This window comes from Elephas maximus, chromosome 2, assembly GCF_024166365.1.
Source record: "Elephas maximus indicus isolate mEleMax1 chromosome 2, mEleMax1 primary haplotype, whole genome shotgun sequence".
NCBI lineage: Eukaryota > Metazoa > Chordata > Mammalia > Proboscidea > Elephantidae > Elephas > Elephas maximus.
The window spans coordinates 97,175,008-97,195,874 of NC_064820.1; the positions used below are offsets into that span (position 1 = coordinate 97,175,008).

The 20,867-nt window shown below is 38.6% G+C and overlaps 1 protein-coding gene across 4 annotated transcripts; it reads right to left on the minus strand.

Annotated features, from left to right (window-relative positions):
* Positions 1–3,488: 3,488 nt before the first annotated feature.
* On the minus strand, positions 3,489–18,462 carry LYSMD3 (LysM domain containing 3). Of its 4 annotated transcripts, none has more exons than XM_049867503.1 (3): positions 18,219–18,462; positions 10,772–11,037; positions 3,489–6,773 (listed from the first exon to the last, which is right to left on the minus strand). In XM_049867503.1, the coding sequence occupies exons 2-3, from the start codon at positions 11,024–11,026 to the stop codon at positions 6,108–6,110; spliced, it is 921 nt and encodes a 306-aa protein (XP_049723460.1). In that variant the 5' UTR covers positions 11,027–11,037; positions 18,219–18,462; the 3' UTR covers positions 3,489–6,107. The 4 variants fall into 4 exon arrangements, with proteins under 4 accessions (XP_049723460.1, XP_049723451.1, XP_049723469.1 ...); XM_049867494.1 differs by having other exon boundaries at positions 18,137–18,462; XM_049867512.1 differs by lacking the exon at positions 18,219–18,462 and having other exon boundaries at positions 3,489–6,244; positions 6,348–6,773; positions 10,772–12,454.
* Positions 18,463–20,867: the final 2,405 nt, after the last annotated feature.

Sequence of the window (20,867 nt, forward strand, 5' to 3'; positions counted from 1 at the left end):
GTTTTTATTCTTCTGGAATCCATATTTCTGGGCCCATGGAATTGGGGTGACCCACCTGGGCCATTTGCCCTTAGGTGTCCTCTTGAACCTTGAGCCTTTAAGGAACTGGCTTTCCTGGAGTCACCTTCAAGTCAAATAATAGCCTAGTAAGCAGTTCAGAGGAGACTATTTTGCCTTAGACTTTGGGCTCTTTTGGAGAATTGTCTGTGTGCAGGCAGTTTTGAGAAGCTGACTGGAAGCTGTGCTTTAGGATATATGGCATGTCCTTAATGACTTTTTTTACAACTGACTTACCCTGAAGCTCTACATATGCTCTAAGAAACCAACAATCACCCTCAGGAGACTATCCTGCCTGGACCCTCTATATATAACCTGCTTTCACTATCTCCTCTTCAGAGCACCTTCCAGATACTTTTGGCTGCCCAATTTGCATTTTATCTACTCACAATTAATCTGCTGTTACACTGATTTCTGGTATTTTGCTGCACATTTAGGTTTATAACAATAGGAAGATAAACTTTAAAACATTGCTTGTTGGTAAAGTGTTTTTAAAATTGCTATATAAAAAGCAAAATTGTTTCATTGCTATAATGCTATTCTTCTGTATTTGTTTACAATTATTAACAAAATTAAATTGTGCTTTGTTTTATATTAAGATGTCTTGTTTTGAACCTACTTAAATATATGCGTTTACTTGGTAGAAATAGTTAATAGATTTAACCTAGTTAAAAAACCAAAACCAAAACTAAACCCATTGCCATCGAGTCGATTCTGACTCATAGCAACCCTATAGGACAGAATAGAACTGCCCCATAGGGTTTTCAAGGAGCAGCTAAAAAAACCCTCGGAGCAGCTAGTGGATTCAAACTGCTGACCTTTTTGGTTAGCAGCTGAACACTTAATCACTGCGCCACCAGGGCTCCTTGCCAAGTAAAATAACTATGAATTTGAGCAGGGATGTCCCCAGTATCAAATATTCTTGAACAAACACCACCACCACCACCAAAAGAAAATGCTAAGTATGTGGTTAGGGAAAAAGTTGTGATAGCAAACCAAGACATTTAGCAGACAGTCTATTAGTGTAGGGAACAACTGGTGGTGCAATAGTTCAAGTGCTCAACTGTTAACCGAAAGGTTGGCAGTTTGAACCCACCCGCCGCTCAGTGGGAAAAAGATGTAGCAGTGTTCTTAAAGATTACAGCCTCGTAAACCCTACGGGGCAGTTCTACTCTGTCCTTAGAGGGTTGCTGTGAGTTGGAATTGACTCGACAGCATCAAGTTTGTTTTTATTAGTGTGATCATTGGTGTCATGGACTTATACTGGATTCCCAGAAGAAAACAAACCAAACCCATTGCCCTTGATTCTGGCTCATAGCGACCCTACAGGACAGAGTAGGACTGCCCAAGCCATTTCCAAGGCTGTAATCTTTATGGAAGCAAATTGCCATGTGCTTATTCTGTGGAGCAGCTGGTGGGTTCAAACTGCCAGCCTTTCTGTCAGCAGCCAAGTGGTTAACCACCACCCCACCAGAATACCAGAGAATGCTAATTCAGAGGATCTTGTTAAGTATCTTTCCTTCCCTCAGCAGCTTCAAATGTACAGTGTAAATGGCTTTACCTTTATGTAGTTTAAGGCTCTGGAGTTTGCAAAAATTTCCAAAATGTTTTTAAGAATGGGGGGAAAAAAGAAATCATAGCACAAAGTCCTTCATTGGAAAAATAAAAACTCCAAAGAACTTTCTCAATTCTTTTGTTGCTGGTAATTTCTAAAAATCAACATTCTGGAAGTTGTAGCTGTTTTTTGTTTTCATGATAATAAAGTTTACATATAAATAGGGCATACTGTTACATAGTGACCCAAGACTTACTATGAAGTCATAGACCATGCCTCACCAGGTCTTCCTCCCTAAGGAGGATCCCCAAGGAACATTTGTCTAAAATTTTACTTCATTTTATTCATATCCTATAAATAATCCAGTGGATTTGTTTAAGTATAACAAATGGGAAATCGGAATTGCTAGACCTGTAGCAATTTGATCTATCTTACATCATACCTCTAGGTCAAACAGATTGACAGTGTAGTTTGCTGTATTCAATTAAATTCACCGGCTACCATTTTAGATTGAAAAATAAAATAGAAATTTTATTACATTTTGCAGATTTTTTAAAATAGGAAAACAGGGCAAAAAGTTTTAAAAACCACTTTTTACAGATGTACATGCTAACAATGTTCTACAGTTACATTTGCATTTGTATAAAATACAGAAGATTTATAGTACTTGCATACATAAAAAGAATTAAATAAAGGCTTCAGATATTTCTATGATCTAACAGTGCAATATGCAGATACTTGGAAGAAAAATACTGTTTCCTGAGCAACATTGTTGTAATTTAAAATAGTGATTTCCATTATAATGCACCATTTAAATACAGACTTTTAAAAATTCCATCTTTACCCTGTCACACTTTGATTGGATCCTTGCTTCCTATTTATGAAAGACTCTAACCGTATCCTTTGTATTTCCTATTAGATCATTTCCAAAATAACCAAAAAACCAAATCTGGTGGTGTCGCATCAATTCCAACTCACAGGAACCCTATAGGACAGAGTAGAACTGCCCCCGTAGGGTTTCCAAAGAGCAGCTGGTGGATTCAAACTGCCAACGTTTTGGTTAGCAGCCTCTTAACCACTGTGATACCTTTAAAAAGAACTAATTACTAAGTAGTGGTTCACTTAAAGAACTGTTCATCAGACCACTGAACAAGCAGGTAGAAGCCAGAAAAAGAAAAAAGCTTTAAAAAACAAAGAATTTTCTTACAGTCTTACTAATCCTTAATGTGGCCAGTAGACTCTATAATCTATCTCAATGTATCCGCTGTAGAAATACATCCTTTAATGAATAGATGAATCCTGTAATTTTCTGGGTGTGGGGTAAGAAACTAATTCAAATGCCATCCGTTAATTCAAAACAACCATAACCATGTCTGCCCAGACTTTGGAATCTGCCCTGAAAATAATCAGTTTTCTTCATTTAAAACATGAAATTTTTAAGTGAACCAAATGTAATGATTCAGTTCTGTTACTTTTACATTTGCTAATACCTGTATGCATATGCATATATACATACCTATGTGTATATATATATTTACTAATATAAATGGAGTCTCAAAGTGAATTCAAATCAGGGTTTCAATGCAATTAAAGTCCAAATTATCACACAGTTAACTGTGTGCTTATGTTAACGCTAGGCAGAGTAATTTGCATTTACTACAAGCTGGATGTATATTAGTACTTTTTAAAAGTTAAAATACAATCTATTAGATGCTTAGGAGATTTTTCTTTAAAAATCGACACTTAAGAGATTAAAATCTGTACTTTATATATATATATAACATGTATACATAGAATTATTAAAATTCAAATTAATTTAATTTAATTAACTAAAAAATATACAATTTAAATATATAGAAATAGGAAAACTGCCTGAAGGTATCATAAGGTTATGTTATTTTTTTCCTTCAAAAAGCTACTCTGCAAAACAGGATTTTTAACCAACAAATACACAGTATACCTCATTACTTTAAAAAATGAGTTACTTATTCTGGAAACCATACCCTTTCACCATAATTTCAAAGTACTGCTGGCAAAAAGCAATCACTGACTAGCCGTAATTTCATCAATTTGACATAAACAATGTTCATCAAAGGATACCTCGTCCTTTCTACCCTAAAATAATCTGTATTTTCTTCCCTAAAACTTCATTTTTCAGCAGGCTTAATAAATACAATGTAAACCGACCAAGTTAACACTGAGTATAGGTTAGAAAGTTCACGCTCCTCTTTTCAAGATGCTCAAGGCACATTAAAATAATTTAAAAAATTTTAAACTAAAAGATTTACTCAAAGAATCAATTTGCTACAACTTCCTTATTAACACTTTTTGGTAACAGTCTAAGGTCTTCTTAAATATGCAAGGGCTTTAATGTTTGACTTCTTTGTCTTGTCTTTGTAATGATGCTGTGCTCCTTAAAGTACATAAAACGCCGTTTTATTTACATATATATATATATTCACCATACATATCAAGACTGGAGTTTGAGATAAAAAATGACCGATCTGAAAGCAGAAACATTAAAATTTAGGAAATAATGCCCAGAAAATGAGGTGGTATTATATAAATAAAGTACACACTTTATTATAGACAAAACAGGCAATCCAAATTCCATGAATCTCACTTCTATTGCATCATTTTGGTTACATTTTAAGAACATAAAACTTTAAAGAAAAAAACAAGGGAACCAATATGAGATGCTTTCTGTTCAGTCAGACTGTATGATCCATAGATCTGTCTTGAAGCAGCACTACCAAGCCCTTTCGGCCCATCCACACACCTTCCATCTCTGTTCCCCAATCTGATTCTGTAGTTCAGGGAAAAGAGTGTAATTCAGGCATTTTCTCTTTGAAAAACAGAGGTTAAGGAATCCATAAATAAAGCACTTTGCTACTGCTAATGCAGAAGGCCTTGTTTTTGCTTAATGAGCCATTTTCTTCAACAGACCTCAGAGGCAGACAATAAAGTTCTGTTTTGACCCCATTAACTTGTGTTTGATAGGGAAAGTGGAGATAAATTTATACAGCCCATATAAAAAAAAAAAAAGCAGTAGTGAAGAAATCAAATGACATACTGCACTGGACAAATCTGTTATAAAATCTCTTTAAGTTAAAAAGGAAAGATATCACTTTGAAAACTGAGGTGTGCCTGACCCAAGCCATGGTTATTTTCAGTCACCTCATTGGCATTCAAAAACTGGACAGTAGGACTGAAGAAGTGATGCCTTTGAATTAGGGTATTGGCAAAGGGTACTGAATATACCATGGACTGCCAGAAGTATGAACAAGTCTTGTCTTAGGAGAAGTAAAACCAGACTGCTCATTAGAAGCAAGGATAATGAGATTTCAACCTCATGTACTTTGGACATGTTATCAAGGAGGGACCAGTCCCTGGTGAAGGACATCATGCTTGGTAAAGCAGTCAGTCAGCAAAAAAGAGGAAGACTCTCAAGGAGATGAACTGACACAGTGGCTGAACTCAAACATAGCAATAATTGTGAGGATGGTGCAGGACTGGGCAGTGCTTCGTTCTGTTGCACAGAGTTATTATGAGTCAAAACCAGCTCGACAGCACCTAACAAAATGTAATGAATCTGAGTGGACCATTTGAAGTAATGCTCAATTTTAATTCTAAAAATTATACCAGTTTACATAAAATTTTAAGGCATTAAATGTCTTTAAGGCATGTTACTCCATGTAACAGCAATGATTTATCACAGTACGTAAGGAATTATTTCCTAAATAATGCTAATTTGTACATGTATAATACTTTTCATCAAAGAACTGCGGAAGTGCAGAGTTTAAAGGGTCTGCCTAGGGAAGCAAAGAAAACCTTTAGGGACAAAGATCACTTTTAGGTCTTGACCTATTCCAGTGTTCTAGTGACCTAATGGCAAATTCCCAACCATAACACATTATTTTGGAGGCTTAAAAATATTCAATCTGTTTCTTACCCTCTATTACAGAAATTACACATTACTTTCCCATTCATTTCTTCATATACTATGTGTTAAATGTGTTTTTAAAAGTTTCAAAATGGAGTATTAAGTATGTGCCATCATAAGTAATTCTGGAACCAGCTTTTTTTTTGCAACTAAATGTTTTGATGGCTCACAGTAGTATATATTCTTCAGTTGCAGACATCTGATGTTATCATTCACATTATAATAAACTTAACAATAATTTTAAACCAAAAAATAGAACTTAAGCATAACTAGTCTTGAATAAATGATACATTTCTGAATTTAGAACTTCTTAAACACATATATAAATTCACTTCCTCTTCAAGCAGTGATGTAACAGAAACAGACTGCTTGCTCTCAACATGAACTAGCAAGCTTAAGGATTTTATACACACTCCGCTTATAAATGGCTCGGAAAAAAAGTTATCTTCAATCTCCCTAAATACTTCGTTGTAAGTGGTTATCGAGTATAATTGATTCATCACATTCCAGATGCACACACGTGAGTGCTACAAAGTGACTGTGAACTCATTGCTATGTTTTGTGTTGAGCAGCAGGTGACTGTGAATCTTGTCTGTATAGTTTATGATCATCTTGTTGGCCAAAGTGTATTCCTTTCGTTGGGGCAATTCCATTTTCCATTTCTCTCTGTTGTGATGGAGGTGTGATTCCTGAATGCAAATGTGAAGAATCCACTGTTGAATGGTGACTAACATCCACCTTAGCTAAAATTTCATAATATAGCAAATAAAATACTGGCGTTATTATACCTACTATCAACATTATCACTACTGCTGTCCACCATCCGATACCCCAGTCTGCTCCATAATAGGGATCCTTACGTTGAGTGTTTTTATTATCAGGATCAAAACGTATCTGCTGTGCTGTTAAGGCAGATACCACCTCATTAAGGTTCTCTCTTTTGGTGTCTGTACACTTTACTATTTGCTCTATGTCTCGGTCCACTTCTTTTAAAAAGCTACCAGCGGACTCACTGGAAGAAAGAGAATCATTAGCAGGCACAAGTTCCTGTTGTTCTGGAGCACACGGGACAGATGAGGGACGTGAAGCCTGTCTTGCTTTTGGAGGATAAAGGGTTTCAGTCAATGAACTAAACTTTTTTACTGGAATTTTGATAGACCTAAGGGCAAAAAAGTCTTGATCGCTGATGAGATTATTAACCCTCTTGATATCTGCTACCTGTTAAAAAAAAAAAAGGCAAATTCATCTGAATTCTAAATCAAAAGAGGTAGCAACAGTCATTCATCGGTTACTTTTGGAGGAAAAAAAAAGTTGGTCTTAACCATTAAGTTACCATACCCAGGGAGATTTATTTTGTAAGTAACAGTTCTATACCATTTTTCATCTACCAGTCTTAGGGAATCATCAATTACTTTTTAATACCATCTATATTATTAGGAAACCCTGGTGGTGTAGCGGCTAAGTGCTATGGCTGCTAACCAAATGGTCGGCAGTTCAAGTCCGCCAGGCACTCCTCGGAAACCCTATGGGGCATTGTGTAGGGTTGCTATGAGTTGAAAACGACTCAACAGCACTTTTTAACACTAATGCTGGCTATCTAGCTAGATTCTAGGATCCTTTGTGTCACAGACTGAATTATATCCCCCGAAAAATGTGTGCATCAATTTTGCTGGCCCATGATTCCCTTTATTGTGTGGTTAGCCTCCATTTTGTGATTGTAATTTTATGTTAAAGAGGATTAGGGTGGGATTGTACCACCACCCTCACCCAGGTCACATACCTGATTCAATGTAAAGGAAGTTTCCCTGGGGTGCGGCCTGCATCACCTTTTATCTTACAAAAGATAAAAGGAAAGGGAATCAAGCAGAGTTGGGAACCTCATACCACCAAGAAAGCAATGCCAGGAGCAGAGTACACCCTTTGGACCTGAGGTTCCTGCACTGAGATGCTCCCAGACCAAGGGAAGACTAATGACAAGGACTTTCCTCTAGAGCCGACAGAGAGAGAAAGCCTTCCCCAGTACCTGGCACCCTGAATTCGGACGTCTAGCCTACTGACTGTGACAGAATAAACTTCTCTTTGTTAAAGCCATCCACTTGTGGCATTTCTGTTACAGCAGCACTAGATGACTAAGACACTTTGCTATTTCCCTTAATTATGCACCATCCACAAATGCCACACCTCTACTGCTTGGAAACAATTGTGGAGGAAGGATTACAAATACTTATGTTCTTTCAGTTTGCCAAGTGGAGCATAGGTGTAGGGCAACTACCAAACTAAACTACCATTACTGTATCAAAACTAAGATATTATCAACTTTAAGATGTACCATTTTTTTACGTTATCTCTAAGGGGGAAAAAAACTCCACCAAATATTGAAGATCCCATCATTCCATTTTCAGAGATATTAAAAATGTGGGAAAACATATACCTTAGAATTGATAAAATATAGTAATTTAACCTCTTCAGTTGGTCTTCTGAAGCTGTTTTTTCCTAACTTCTCAGTATAAATGTATTTTTCAACTACCCCCAAGATTAATCATTTTTATAAGCTTTCCTTATATATTGTCTTCAACCTATCTGTATATCCTATCCATCTGCCACTGTGAAAAGGGGGTTGGGGGAGTTCTTCTCAGATTACTAATTGGTATGCCAGGCTCTCCCATCACCTTTAAAATTACTAATCTCATTCATTTCCATCAATGTTTTAATCTACGCCCTGATCATTTGTCACCTGATTAATATCAGAGAGGTAAAGTGGGTCTAGTATGTTTAGTTAACTCTGTGGATGATGAAGCCATTCACTGAGATATGGGACATCGTAGAGAGCGAGAAGATGAGCGCGGCTTTTAGAAAAACTGGGTTTGAGGTGCTTATGGGATATGCGAGTGGAGATGTCCCTAGGCAGTTGTAGATATATGTCTGAAACTCAGAAGAAGGTTCTAACTAGAGATAAAAATTTGTGGATCATCAGTAAAAATGGCAATTAAAGTCATCACAGTAGACAGATTCACTAGAAAAAGACTGAGGAGAAAAAGATGACATAGGAAAGATGCCTGAGGAATAGCAACATTTAAGGGGTATGTTAAGTAAGAGAAATACACTAAAGAGATTAAGAAAGAGTAGCTAAACCAAACCCGCTGCCATCGAGCTGATTCCGACTCATAGGGACCCTAAAGGGCAGAGGAGAACTGGCCCATAGAGTTTCCAAGGACTGCCTGGCAGATTCGAACTGCTGACCTTTTTGGTTAGCAGCCGTAGCACTTAACTACTACGCCACCAGGGTTTCCACAAAAGAGTAGCTAGGGAGGCAATATATGATGATGATGGTTAAGAACATGGACTATCTGGCTCTGAATCATTGCTCTGACACTTTCTAGCTGCGCGATTTGGGGGAAATTGTTTAACCTCTCTGCAATTCAGTTTCTACATTTGTAAAATGGCAGTAAGGATACTACCTACCTTACAAGGGTAACATGAAGACTAATGAATTAAAATGTATGTAAAGCAGTCAGAATAGTGGTAGACTGTGTTATATAAATGCTGGCTGTTATTAAATATTAGTAGTCGGAAAATCAGAAACCTGCAGAATCAAATGCTGAGGAGTGATCAAATCCAATAAAGACTGAAAAAGATTACACTGGAAAAAATCAATTTCCTTGGAGTGTATGTGTGTAGGTGGAGTGGGAAGGAGTAACACAAAATAACTAGGACGCAAGATGGCTAAGATAAAGTGATGTGCCATTTTTCTACCTAGTCTTTTTTCTTAAATGAAAATTTACTGACAAACTCAAAGCCTGACTCCATTCTCTTTAAATGTTCTTTTGCTTGGTATTGTATATTCTGACCAGTAACTACTCAATACTTTCTGAACTAGTTTTCCAAGGTTTATTATCTACCTAGGTTATCTCTCTGAATGTCCCTATGTTTCCTCTGTTATGCTAACTTCACTGGTTTCTTTTAGAATTCTGTACTGTTTTTATTCCATTACTGTTTTGTGATTGGTATATTTTTAATAATTAAGACTGAATATTTTTAAGTGGAATACAGCACTAGCTTTTGTATTTTAAAATAGTGATAAATCTTTTTGTAAGATTAATCTTTTTTGCTAGTTGAGTGGCTGGCAAAAGGAACACTGTTTATCTTAACTCCATTACTGTTACATGATCTTTTCCACTACTTTGGCCGCCACCGTATTTCCTTTAATGTTAGGCTAATCTCCTTCATCAATCCTCATTCCAAATAAGGAACCAGCTGATACATCCTGTGATTCCCCCAAGTACATTTCCTATCAGCTTATTCTGTACTCTTATCACAAATATTTTAGCCTAAGTCCTTATCATCTTCATCTACATTATTTCAATAGCCTCTTTACTGTATCTCCCCCAATTCACCACCAGGTTTCTCCACCATTCTGCATCACTATTGTTATAAACCGTACAACAATGCTCTCTTACTGCATGGATCAAACTTTTCCCCAGGTGGACAGTGACATAGAATAAAAAATGGATTTAAAATTAGAAATACGCCTTTCCTTTGACTCAGCAATGTCACCTTTATAAATCCATCCCACAGAAATAAAGGTACTGCCATCTAAAGACACAGACATGGTGATATTTGTTGTACAATGCGAAACACTGAGAAAATCCTGACTACCTATAAGCAGGGGAATGGTTTAAGCTATCTAGCTACGAGGGATGTCCATGATATAGTAAGAAATGAAAAAGGCAATATGCAGAGTAATATGCATAGCATAAACCAATTTTTAAAACATAAAAATTATCAACTCTCCCCTCTCAATATTGTGTGTGTGTAAGTGCATTAAAAAAGCTGTGGAAAGAAGTACACAAACTGTTAAGATGAGTTATCTCAGGAAATTGGGACGGGGAACGTTTTCTCCTTACGTATTTCTACATTCTGTTACAACCTAATTAAGGAGAAAAAGGTAACAAAACATATTTAGGTGTTTTTCAACACTGAACAAACACTAGTGCGTTTAGAAATAAACAGAAATTCAAGTATTCATTTAAAATTTTAAAAAGTTAACATCCACCAACATGATACAGGTTTCTATAACAAGAAGAAAAAAAGTAAAAAAAAAAGCGGGGGGGGGGGGAAGAAAGGAAGAGACAGATAAAAAGACATGGAATTTATTTCAATTTGGTCTAATGAACAAATAATTTATTTTGCCTGCATTATGCAAAATTAAAACTTACCGTACAACAATATTGAAGGGCTATTGCATTTAAAGTATCTCCTTCCTGTATATCTTTCGTTAATACTATAATGTCATCAAGTCTATCTCTCGATGTACTTCTTCGGACTTTTTCTCTTCCTCTGGATCGAAGCTCATACACTTCAGCATCCTCCTCCAACACATCGCTATCTGTACAGTTTCCATATGCATGTACTTGTCCACTCGACTGGACCCCTGGAAGAGGAAAACTACGACTCTGATGCCTTCCTGCCATAATGTCAAAATCTGCAACAACAAAAAGCACAGGAAACTTTAGAATGTAACTAATACTGATTTACATGCACCTTTTATTTTTTAAATATAATTATTTCATTTCTGTTGTTGAGAACATACAAAGAACATATACCAATTCAACCATTTCTACATGTACAATTTGGTGACATTGGTTATATTCTTCAAGTTGTACAACCATTTTAACCCTCCTTTTCCAAGTTGTTCCTCCCTCATTAACATAAACTCACTGCCCCCTAAGGTTCCTATGTAATCTTTTGAGTTGCTGTTGTCAATTTGATCCCATACAGATAGATCTTAACAGAGCACAGTGTTCAAGGCAGACATTCTTTACTAGTTAAGCTAAACTACTGTTTAGTTTTAAGAAGAATTCAGGGAATGTTTTGGTTTAAGGTTTAAAGACTATCCAACAGAATACTACTCAGCCAGTAAGAGGAATGAAATCTTGATATATGCTACAATATGGTTGGAGCTTGACCTTATCCTGAGTGAAATAAGCCAGCCACGAAAGGACAAATATTATACAGCCTCACTTATATAAAAATACAAGAAGAGACAAATGTATAGAGACCAAAGGTTCTTAGTGGGTACCAGGAGGGGAAAAAGAAGGCTTACTTCTTACGGAGTACTAAGTTTTGGATTATGGTAATGGAAAAATCACACTGATTAAGGGTAGAGTTGCACAGCCAATTAATATAATTGCTGTCAATAAGCTATAAACCTGTAAGTAGTTGAATTGGCAAAAATTGTGTGATAGCTATACTGACATCGACCAAAAAAAACAAAACAGAGTAGCTGCTAAGGCTGCTTACGTATAACCAAACACCTCATAGGATCTGACTCCTTCATGTGGAGGTTTAGAGTCACAGCTTCATGGGACATCCCAATTAACTGGCCTAATAACTTGTTCAGCGCTTCTGTTCTACCTCCTATTTGTTGCATAATGCCTGGAATCCTAAAAGCTTGCAAGTGGCCATTCAAGGTACAATTGGTCTCTATTTGCCTGGAGCAACAGAGGAAGGAGAGTTAGATATAGGAGAAGGAAATGGAATGTGTGGCTAATTGCCTCTATGAACAACTGCCTTCTTTGCCAAGAGACCAGAACTGGATGGTGCCCAGCTACCGTTACTGAACGTTTTGATCAAAGATTCTATAGAAGAATCCTGATCAAAAAGGGGAAAATGTAGAATAGAATTTCAAATTCTCATGGACTCCACACTTTCTGGAGTGATGGAGGCTGGATGAACCTCTGAAACCACTGCCCTGAGATAGTGTTTAAAACCTTAAACTAAAAAATATTTCCTGATTTACATGCATCTTAGATTCAGGTTTCAGTTTTTTTAAAACCTGAGGTTCAATTCAGGAATGGTAATGGTTGAAGAACGTGATGAATGTATTTAATATTACTGAGCTATATATGTGAAGATTCTTGAAATGATAAATGTTTTATAACATATATTTAACACAGTAAAAAAATTAAAGTTCAAGTTTTATAACTGTTAAAGTACAGTGAACATTTTTAGCTTGGAGACAATGACCACATGTGGTGTTAATTGCATTTTAATGAGGGCAAATTTCTTTTTGGGGGGGAGTAGGTAAAAAAAAAAAATCACATTCCCTTATTCTGAGCATGTGAAAGAAATTAAGTTTTCAGCCTTAAGAAGGAATGAAGTTCTGATACATGCTATAACACAAATGAATCTGGACAATAATCTAATACGCCGGACAAAAAAAGGACAAATATTGTATGGTTCCACTTACATGAAATATCTAGAATAGGAAAATTCACAGAGACACAAAGGAGACTGCAGGTTACCAGGAGTTGGGGGAGAGAGGAGTGGGGAGTTATTACTTAATGGGAACAGAGTTTCTGTTTTGAGTAATGAAAAAGTTCTGCAACTAGATAGTAGTGATAGCTACACAACATTGTGAATATAATTCGATGCCACTGAACTGTACAGTTAAAAATGGTCAAAATGGCAAATTTTATGTTATATATTTCCCACAGTAAAAAAAGATACAAAAATTAGGGAATGAATTTTGTATTATATTTTTAAAACTTGTGACCATACATACAATTTATAGCTCTAATTGGATCAAAGTATGTTTTATACATACACAGAATACTTTCACAAATCCAAAACTGCATTTTAAGTTCATGTGGGATTGAAATATGTTTTGCACTACCTACTTAAACTCCTTGGATTGTTGTAACTTCTATATTTATTTATAGTACAATATGCTTCTAAAGTCCCTGGGGCACAAACACTTGCACTCAACTACTAACCTAAAGGCTGGCGGTTTGAAGCCACTCAGTGATCTGCTTCTGTAAAGATTACAGCCAAGAAAACTCTATGGAGCAGTTCTACTCTGCAACAAATGGGGTTGCCATGAGTCAAAATCAACTTGATAGGAAAAGGTTTGTTTTGGTATATGCCTTCTATGCTTTTTACTAAGACAGGCCATTATTTTGCTCTCCCCTGGGAATTTTTCTTCCCTGGGAACCCTGGTGGTGTAGTGGTTAAGCAGCTGGCTACTAACCAAAAGGCTGACAGTTCAAATCCACCAGGTGCTCCCTGGTAACCCTATGGGGCAGTTATATTCTGTCCTATAGGGTCACTACGAGTCGGAATCAACTTGACGTCAGTAGGTTTGGTTTTGGTTTTGGGAGCTTTTCACCCACCTTAAGTTAGAGTCCTCATTAAACTCATTTATGGTTCATATAGACTAAACAGATTTTAGGTCCTTTTGTTCATTTATACTTCAGAAAAGCCTTTTTAAGACTCAGAGCTGACTTAAGTTAAAAACATGCATCAGTAAATACTTTTTATTCACCTGAATACTAACTCTCAAGTCACCTTCATCAAGTTGATCTATTCCCATTAAAAATAAATAAAAACAAGAACATAAACCAATTCCACAGTCTTAACTTTATATTAATCGTTCACATAAAAGATAAAACCTACTGCCGTTGAGTCCATTCCAATTCATAGTGACCCTATAGCAGACTGCTTTTTGTTGTTGCGAATGGAGGTAGACAGGTATTAAGTGGCATTACAGAGAGAAAATACTTAGGACTTAGGAATGTGGATCAGATATCAAGAGAGGGAAGAAGTTCAGTAACATGCCAAGATTTCCGATTTGTGTAACTGAATCGGTGGTGCCATTCTCTAAGATATGGAACAGTGGAAGAAGGGCTTGGTGGATGAGGAACTATGATTATAAACTCCTCTAAGACAGCAAAAAGGAATGTCACACAGACAAATGGGATATATAGTCAAATTCAGAGGAAAGGTCTAGGTTAGAGTATAATTTCATGATTCATCTGTACATAGGAGAAAACTGAAGCTGTGGGTGTGGATGAAATTACTAAGTGGGAAAGTACAGATTAGGAGGGTTTAAGACTGACCTTTGAGGAATTCTAAAATTTATTATCTGGGTGGAGAAAAATCAACCTGCAAAGAAGATGGAAAAGCAGCATTCAGAAGAGGAGAAAACCAAGAAAATGCCACGTCAAAGCAAAATAATGTCTCGAAGAAAGACTCAGTTCAATTCTGAATACTATTATATTTGTTATTTGCTGTTGCCGAGTCACCATGACTCATGAGGACCCCATATCCAGAGGGTTTTCATTGGCTGATTTTTCAGAAGTAGATCACCAGGCCTTCCTTTCTAGCCTGTCTTAGTCTTGGGAAGCTCCACTGAAACCTGTTCAGCATCATAAAAAAATAGCAACACACAAATCTCCTCTAAAAGACGGGTGATGGCTGCACATGGGGTGCACTGCCCAGGAACTGAGCCCAGATCTGCCCAGGAGGCAAAATGCTAGCGAGAGGTTAAGGAAGACAAGTGGAAAAAATTAAAAAATCAGAAGGGACCAACTCCAATTTGTAAAATGGATGGCACATACTTGTAAAAATTTTTGAGCTATTTCATATAACTGAATCCAACAACTGAAAAAGTTTCTGACATTGCTCTATGATAGCGCTGCACTGCTTTAAAAACATAAAGGGTCCTATTCAGGTAACACAGGTAACTAATAGCTACATATTAACTAGATTAACTATTTCAACTGTTCCCCCAGTTAATAGAAAAACTAGGATTCCTAACTTGACAGGCATCAAATTAAGGAAACCATCCATATTTTACATCTCAAAAACAGTTTTGAAGTCATGATCACACCAGATCCTTCAAGGATTCTCCAACAAGTGACAATTAAAGACACTTTAATTCTCCAAAAGGTTGAGAGTAACTCAACTTCACCTAAATGGCTAGCAGTTTATTTCCACTTAACCAAGTCTTTTTATTCTTTAAGTGTCTTTAATCTGATGAATATCTGTGAACATCTGTAGGCAAAATTTTATACATATGTACATTTTGCTATGTGGTTTAAAATCTGGAAAGGTGTGCATCAAGGTTTTATCAATATTCAATCTGTATGCTGAACAAATAATCTGAGAAACTGGACTATAAGGAGAACTTGACATCAAGATTGGTTGAAGACTATTAACAACCTGTGATATGCAGAAGATACAACCTTGCTTGCTGAAAGTGAAGAACACTTAAAGCACTTACTGATAAAGATCAAAGACCACAGCCTTTAGTATGGATTACACCTCAACATAAAGAAACCCTGGCGGTGTAGTGGTTAAGTGCTACAGCTGCTAACCAAAGGGTCGGCAGTTCAAATCCGCCAGGTGCTCCTTGGAAGCTCTGTGGGGCAGTTCTGCTCTGTCCCATAGGGTCGCTATGAGTCGGGATTGACTTGACGGCAGTGGGTTTTTTTTTTTTTGGCCCAATAAGCAACATCACGATACTCCAAACCCGAAACCCACTGCGGTCGAGTCAATTCCGACTCATAGCGACTCTGTAAGACAGAGTAGAACCAAGGAGCTCCTGGTGGATTCAAACTGCTAGACCTTTTGATTAGCAGCCACTACGGCACATCATGATAAACAGAGAATATATTAGAGTTGTCAAGGATTTCATTTTACTTGGATCCACAATCAATGCCCATGGAAGCAGCAGTCAAGAAATCAAGGGACTTATTGCAACAGGCAAATCTCCTGCAAAAGACCTCTTTAAAATGTTAGAAAGCAAAGATGTCACTTAAAGGATTAAGCTGCACCTAACCCAAGACATGATATTTTCAGTCACCTCATATGCGTGTGAAAAATGGCCAGTGAGGAAGACTGAAGAAAAGTTAATGCATGTGAATTATGGTGTTGGCGAAGGATACTGAATATACCATGGACTGCCAGAAGAATGAAAAATCTGTCTTGAAAATACAGCCAGAATGCTCCTCAGAAGCAAGGATGGTGAGACTTCATCTCAGGTCCTTTGGACTTGTTACCAAGAGGAATTGGTTCCTAGGGAAGGACATCATGCTTGGTAAAGTAGACGGTCAGTGAAAAAGAGGAAGACCCTCAATGAGATGGACTGACACACTGGCTGCAACAACCGGATGCAACACAGCCACAATTGTGAGACTGGGCAGTGTTTTGTTCTCTTGTACGCAGACAGGATCGCTATGAGTCGGAAGCAACTCTATGAGTCGGAAGCAACTCTACAGCACGGAACATTTTTCTAGGGAGAATATTTATTACTTTTACAATTTCAAAAGTGGTCCATGATCATAAAAGGTTAAGAACCACTAATATACAGCAAATTACACGTGGCTAACAGCAAATTACACATGGCTATACTGACCCTTAGAAACCCTGGTGGCATAGTGGTTAAGTGCTACAGCTGCTAACCAAAGGGTCAGGAGTTCAGATCTGCCAGGCGCTCCTTGGAAACTCTATGGGGCAGTTCTACTCTGTCCTATAGGGTCGCTGTGGGTCGGAGTCGACTTGACGGCACTGGGTTTGGTCTGGTTTTTTATACTGACCCAGTTATGCTACCCTTTAGACATTTCTCCCTGATAATTTGTTCTTTGAAACCCAAGCTAGGTTAATATAGCTAAATGAAATTCACTGAGGAATGCCCCATAACCACTTTAAACATTTATATCGATCTCTCCATAGCATATTACTAAATAATATTTAAAGGCTAGAACTTCACCTGTCTCATTACCTCTCTACTCTCCTATGCAAAAAATCTAGGCAGCAGAATACCAAAAACTGGGTATTCTGTTTCTCAGTAATCAAGAACTGGTTGTGTCCTTAACCTAAGTGAAAAGCTGGAATCTGGCCCAGAGAGATAATTAAGATTAGCAAGTACACAGTAATAAAGTTATCTAGCTCAACTCTCTTCACCTCTCAATTCTCTTAAGGCAGGAAAACCAAAAACGAAGGAAAAAAAAAAACCAAACCCACTGCCGTCGAGTCGATTCCAGCTCACAAACGACCCTGCAGAACAGAGAACTGCCCCATAGAGTTTCCAAGGAGCGCCTTGGTGGATCTGAACTGCTGACCTTTTGGTTAGCTGCTAGCACCTAACCACTACGCCACCAGGGTTCTCTAAGGCAGGAAACAGACACGAAATTCTCTTTGGAAAAGCGCATGTTACAGAGATTGCAAGCGCACGCAAAAAAGTGATCACCGATGGATACAGTGTTAAAAGCATTCATGAACTCAATAACTGAAAACGGCTTCCCAAACACCCTGTACTGTACAATATCTACTGTCGAGTGTTTCGCGCCGACCTTCGTTAAGCAAGGAGCAATAAAAGGGCCACAAAGCAAAAGCTAGTTCAGTACTGAGAACCACAGGCACCGTATTCGCCAAGGCCAATTTTTAAAAAGTTATCTTTCCTCCCACTCCATTCCACGCCTGCTCTTTTCTTCCTTCCCTTGTTAACGGATGCGGGGATTAGATCTCAGATTTTGTATCACACCAGCACACTTGGACGCTGTGGGCGAGAGCTACACTCAACGCTCAGCGCAAACACAAGTTGTGGGAGAAATGCGCTGCTCCGGCAGTCGGGCAGGTGGGAGTTCCTTCTCTGGGTCTGTTTCCTCGACAGTATAATGAAAGGTGTTGGAGGGGCTGGCCTCGCAGGTCTCCCCGGCCCCCAGGGAGTCCCTTCACGCGGGACTGACTCCAGACCCGCTCGTCTCCGTCCCCTGTTCCTCCCTCCACAGCCACCGCACCTGCGGCCAAGGTCTCCGTGCCTCTTTGCCTCTTCCGCCGACATGGACGGCGCGCCCCTCCACCTCCCGCTGGCTTCTTTACCTGTCCCGTTAGCAGGGGGGACGCAGCGAGGAGACGCCTGCCAGGCCCACCGCCGCCGTCCCGGGTAAATTCATGGCCGAGCCTCCGTTGCCAGTAGTCGACAACCGCATCCAACGTCTCCTCCTTCCGGGCCGTGCGCCTCCGCCACGTCCGCAAACCTGTCCTGCGTCATCGCGTCAAGTGGGAAGCGGGAAAGGGTGGGGGAGGAGGCGGAGGGCGGGGGCGCGAGGGCGAGCCAGTACCCGGGACTCTGAACCGGAGCCCACTCCCGGCACGCAAGCGCAAGGATGCCGCCGAGGCTCGGGGGCGGGTCCTAGCTCAAGCCCCGCCCCTCCTCCTGCCCGTCGGACCCCGCCCCCTGCCCCTTTGGTAGAATAGTACCGCGGGCCCGGTCCGCGTTCCGGCGTTTCGTCCTCGAGTGACCTGCTGGGGCCGCCTTTGTCCAGCGTCCACAAAGCGCTGCAGTCTGTCTGGAAAACCCTGAGGAGGGGGCGGTGCTGAGGATTTGTCGGGGAGCTGTTTATTTTTTACTTGCTCTGCGTCTCGAGGTTTTTTTAGGGTAGGGATGGACGCCTCAAAAGCAGTGTTGACATCCCTGTTTTAAAATATATATTATGCCATGCTTATTATATTTTTTCATGCTGAGGCCTCCAAATGGCTGCAGAAGAAGGCAAAATACTGCAGAGAAACCTTTGTCGGGGATGGAGGGGGGCGCGTTTGTTTTAGGCCTTTTATTTATAGGTGAGGAAAGTGAGCCACCTAGAGTCAGGCCTGGAGAAGTGTCTGCTCCTAGAGCCCTGGTTCTCAAGCTTCCTATTTTTAATGAGACAAAACACGAAAATAACAAACCCACTGCCATGGAGTTGATTCCGACTCCTAGCGACCCTATAGAACAGAGTAGAAATGTCTCAAAGGGTTTCCAAGGCTGTAAATCTTTACGGGAGCAGCCATATCTTTCTCCCAGGGAGCGACTGGTGGGCTCCAACCTCCAAACTTTTGGTTAGCAGCAAAGCGTTTTAACCACTGTGCCACCAGGGCTCACTTAATGAGACAGGCTGTCCATAAATTGTACCTTAAAATTATTTTGGTTTGAAAATTATCTGAAAGTAGACCATTTGGCTAACAGGCTGAGCTCTTCACCACTGCGCGAGCAGGGCTCCTTGATAGTCACTGGTGGGAGCCAGAAGATACTAGTTTGCTAAAATACAAACTTGTGACTTTTTGTATGTTTTTTTCTCACTGAATGTACTAAATTTGATAAGAGCGTGATAATGTATTTGAATTTATGTAAATGAGTGTAAAGCGTTTTAATGATGTGTCTGATGCCTCCCAGTGTTTGTGTTAACGGACTTGCACTTTGACGACCATGCTATGTCTTAGGACGATATCCACTTCAGGCCCAAACAGCCAGGGTGCAGGGTGGGGATCATGTCTTTTCAGAACATCTGACTATTTATGAATCGTGAAGCCTTTGAAGCTTTATTTTAAATTGTTTTCAACTGGTATGTTTTTCGTTTTCTGGGAAGTGCCTCAACAAAGGTTAGAATTTCTGCGTTGCAATATTTTTCTTTTATTTGAGGGGATAGGCGCTGAGCTCTACAATGCTACAAAGAGAACTGCAGGGGAAGAAGACTTGGAAAAAAAAAAAGAGTTTGTTCAAGCTGTTCTGTGTGCTGTTGCCCTTGTGACACCCCTGTCTGTAACCATTTATCACTGAGACATTTTCTCATCAGTAGACAAAGGGTATATTCCCTACATGATGTTTAGGGCTTCAGCTGCTCAGCCTTCATGAATATTAATGTGAATACAACCTTCTTTCAGCATATAGGTTTTCTTATTTTAATGTCAATAGGCAGCGGAATCCGTATGAGAGCCAGAGCGATAGAATTTCAAGCACTTCTGTAGGATTGCTACCTGTTTCCTTTGTATAAGTACTTTCTTGAGGATATCTGCATGCTATTTATTATTTGAGTTTCACAAAAGCAAATTTATTGAATTTTTTCCAAAAAGGCAATAACAGAATTATATGGAGTTATTAGAATACACAAAGGAAGCAGTTAGCTGTGAATTTTGGCCAAGTTCCAAAAAGCTGGCCAGTAGGAGCAAGCACTTTGTCTATGAGAAAAAGGCTGTCCTTGGTGCTCAGCAAAGCCAAAAGAATTTTCAATTTTTTGAGATTGATCTGATGCACTTTCCACTAAAAGACTGTAGAGAAAGAATATGTAGATTGTAGGCATTGTGTTTTCTGTCATTAACTTATAGGTTATAAGATTTGTTCAAGAATCAAAATTGTGTTATAGTAAGAGTGTAAATTGCTGAAATCTATTAGGAGTGTTACTTGGCAATATCTATAAAAATTTAAAATGTAATTGACTAAACTATTGCATTGTTAAGTAATTATCTTAGATTCACATACATATATTTAACAGATATGTTCAGAAATTTTTATTAGTACTAAAATCTGCAAACATTGTAAATGTTCGTAACAGACTGGATAGATAATTTGTGGTCCATTTAAGCAATGTAATATTAGACATCTGCTAAAAAAATGAAGTTTATCTGTATTTGTTGATTTATTTATTTATCTAACAAAATTGTATTGAAGGAAAAATGTATGGGAGGTCCTTTTTCTAGTTATTGAGGATACAG

Excerpts from the sequence above, each read along its gene's own strand:
- LYSMD3 (XM_049867503.1), bottom strand. The coding sequence starts at position 11,026 with ATGGCAGGAAGGCATCAGAGTCGTAGTTTTCCTCTTCCAGGGGTCCAG. Across the intron at positions 6,774-10,771 it reads CCCTTCAATATTGTTGTACG|GTAGCAGATATCAAGAGGGT; the intron begins GTAAGTTTTAAT and ends TTTTTTTAACAG.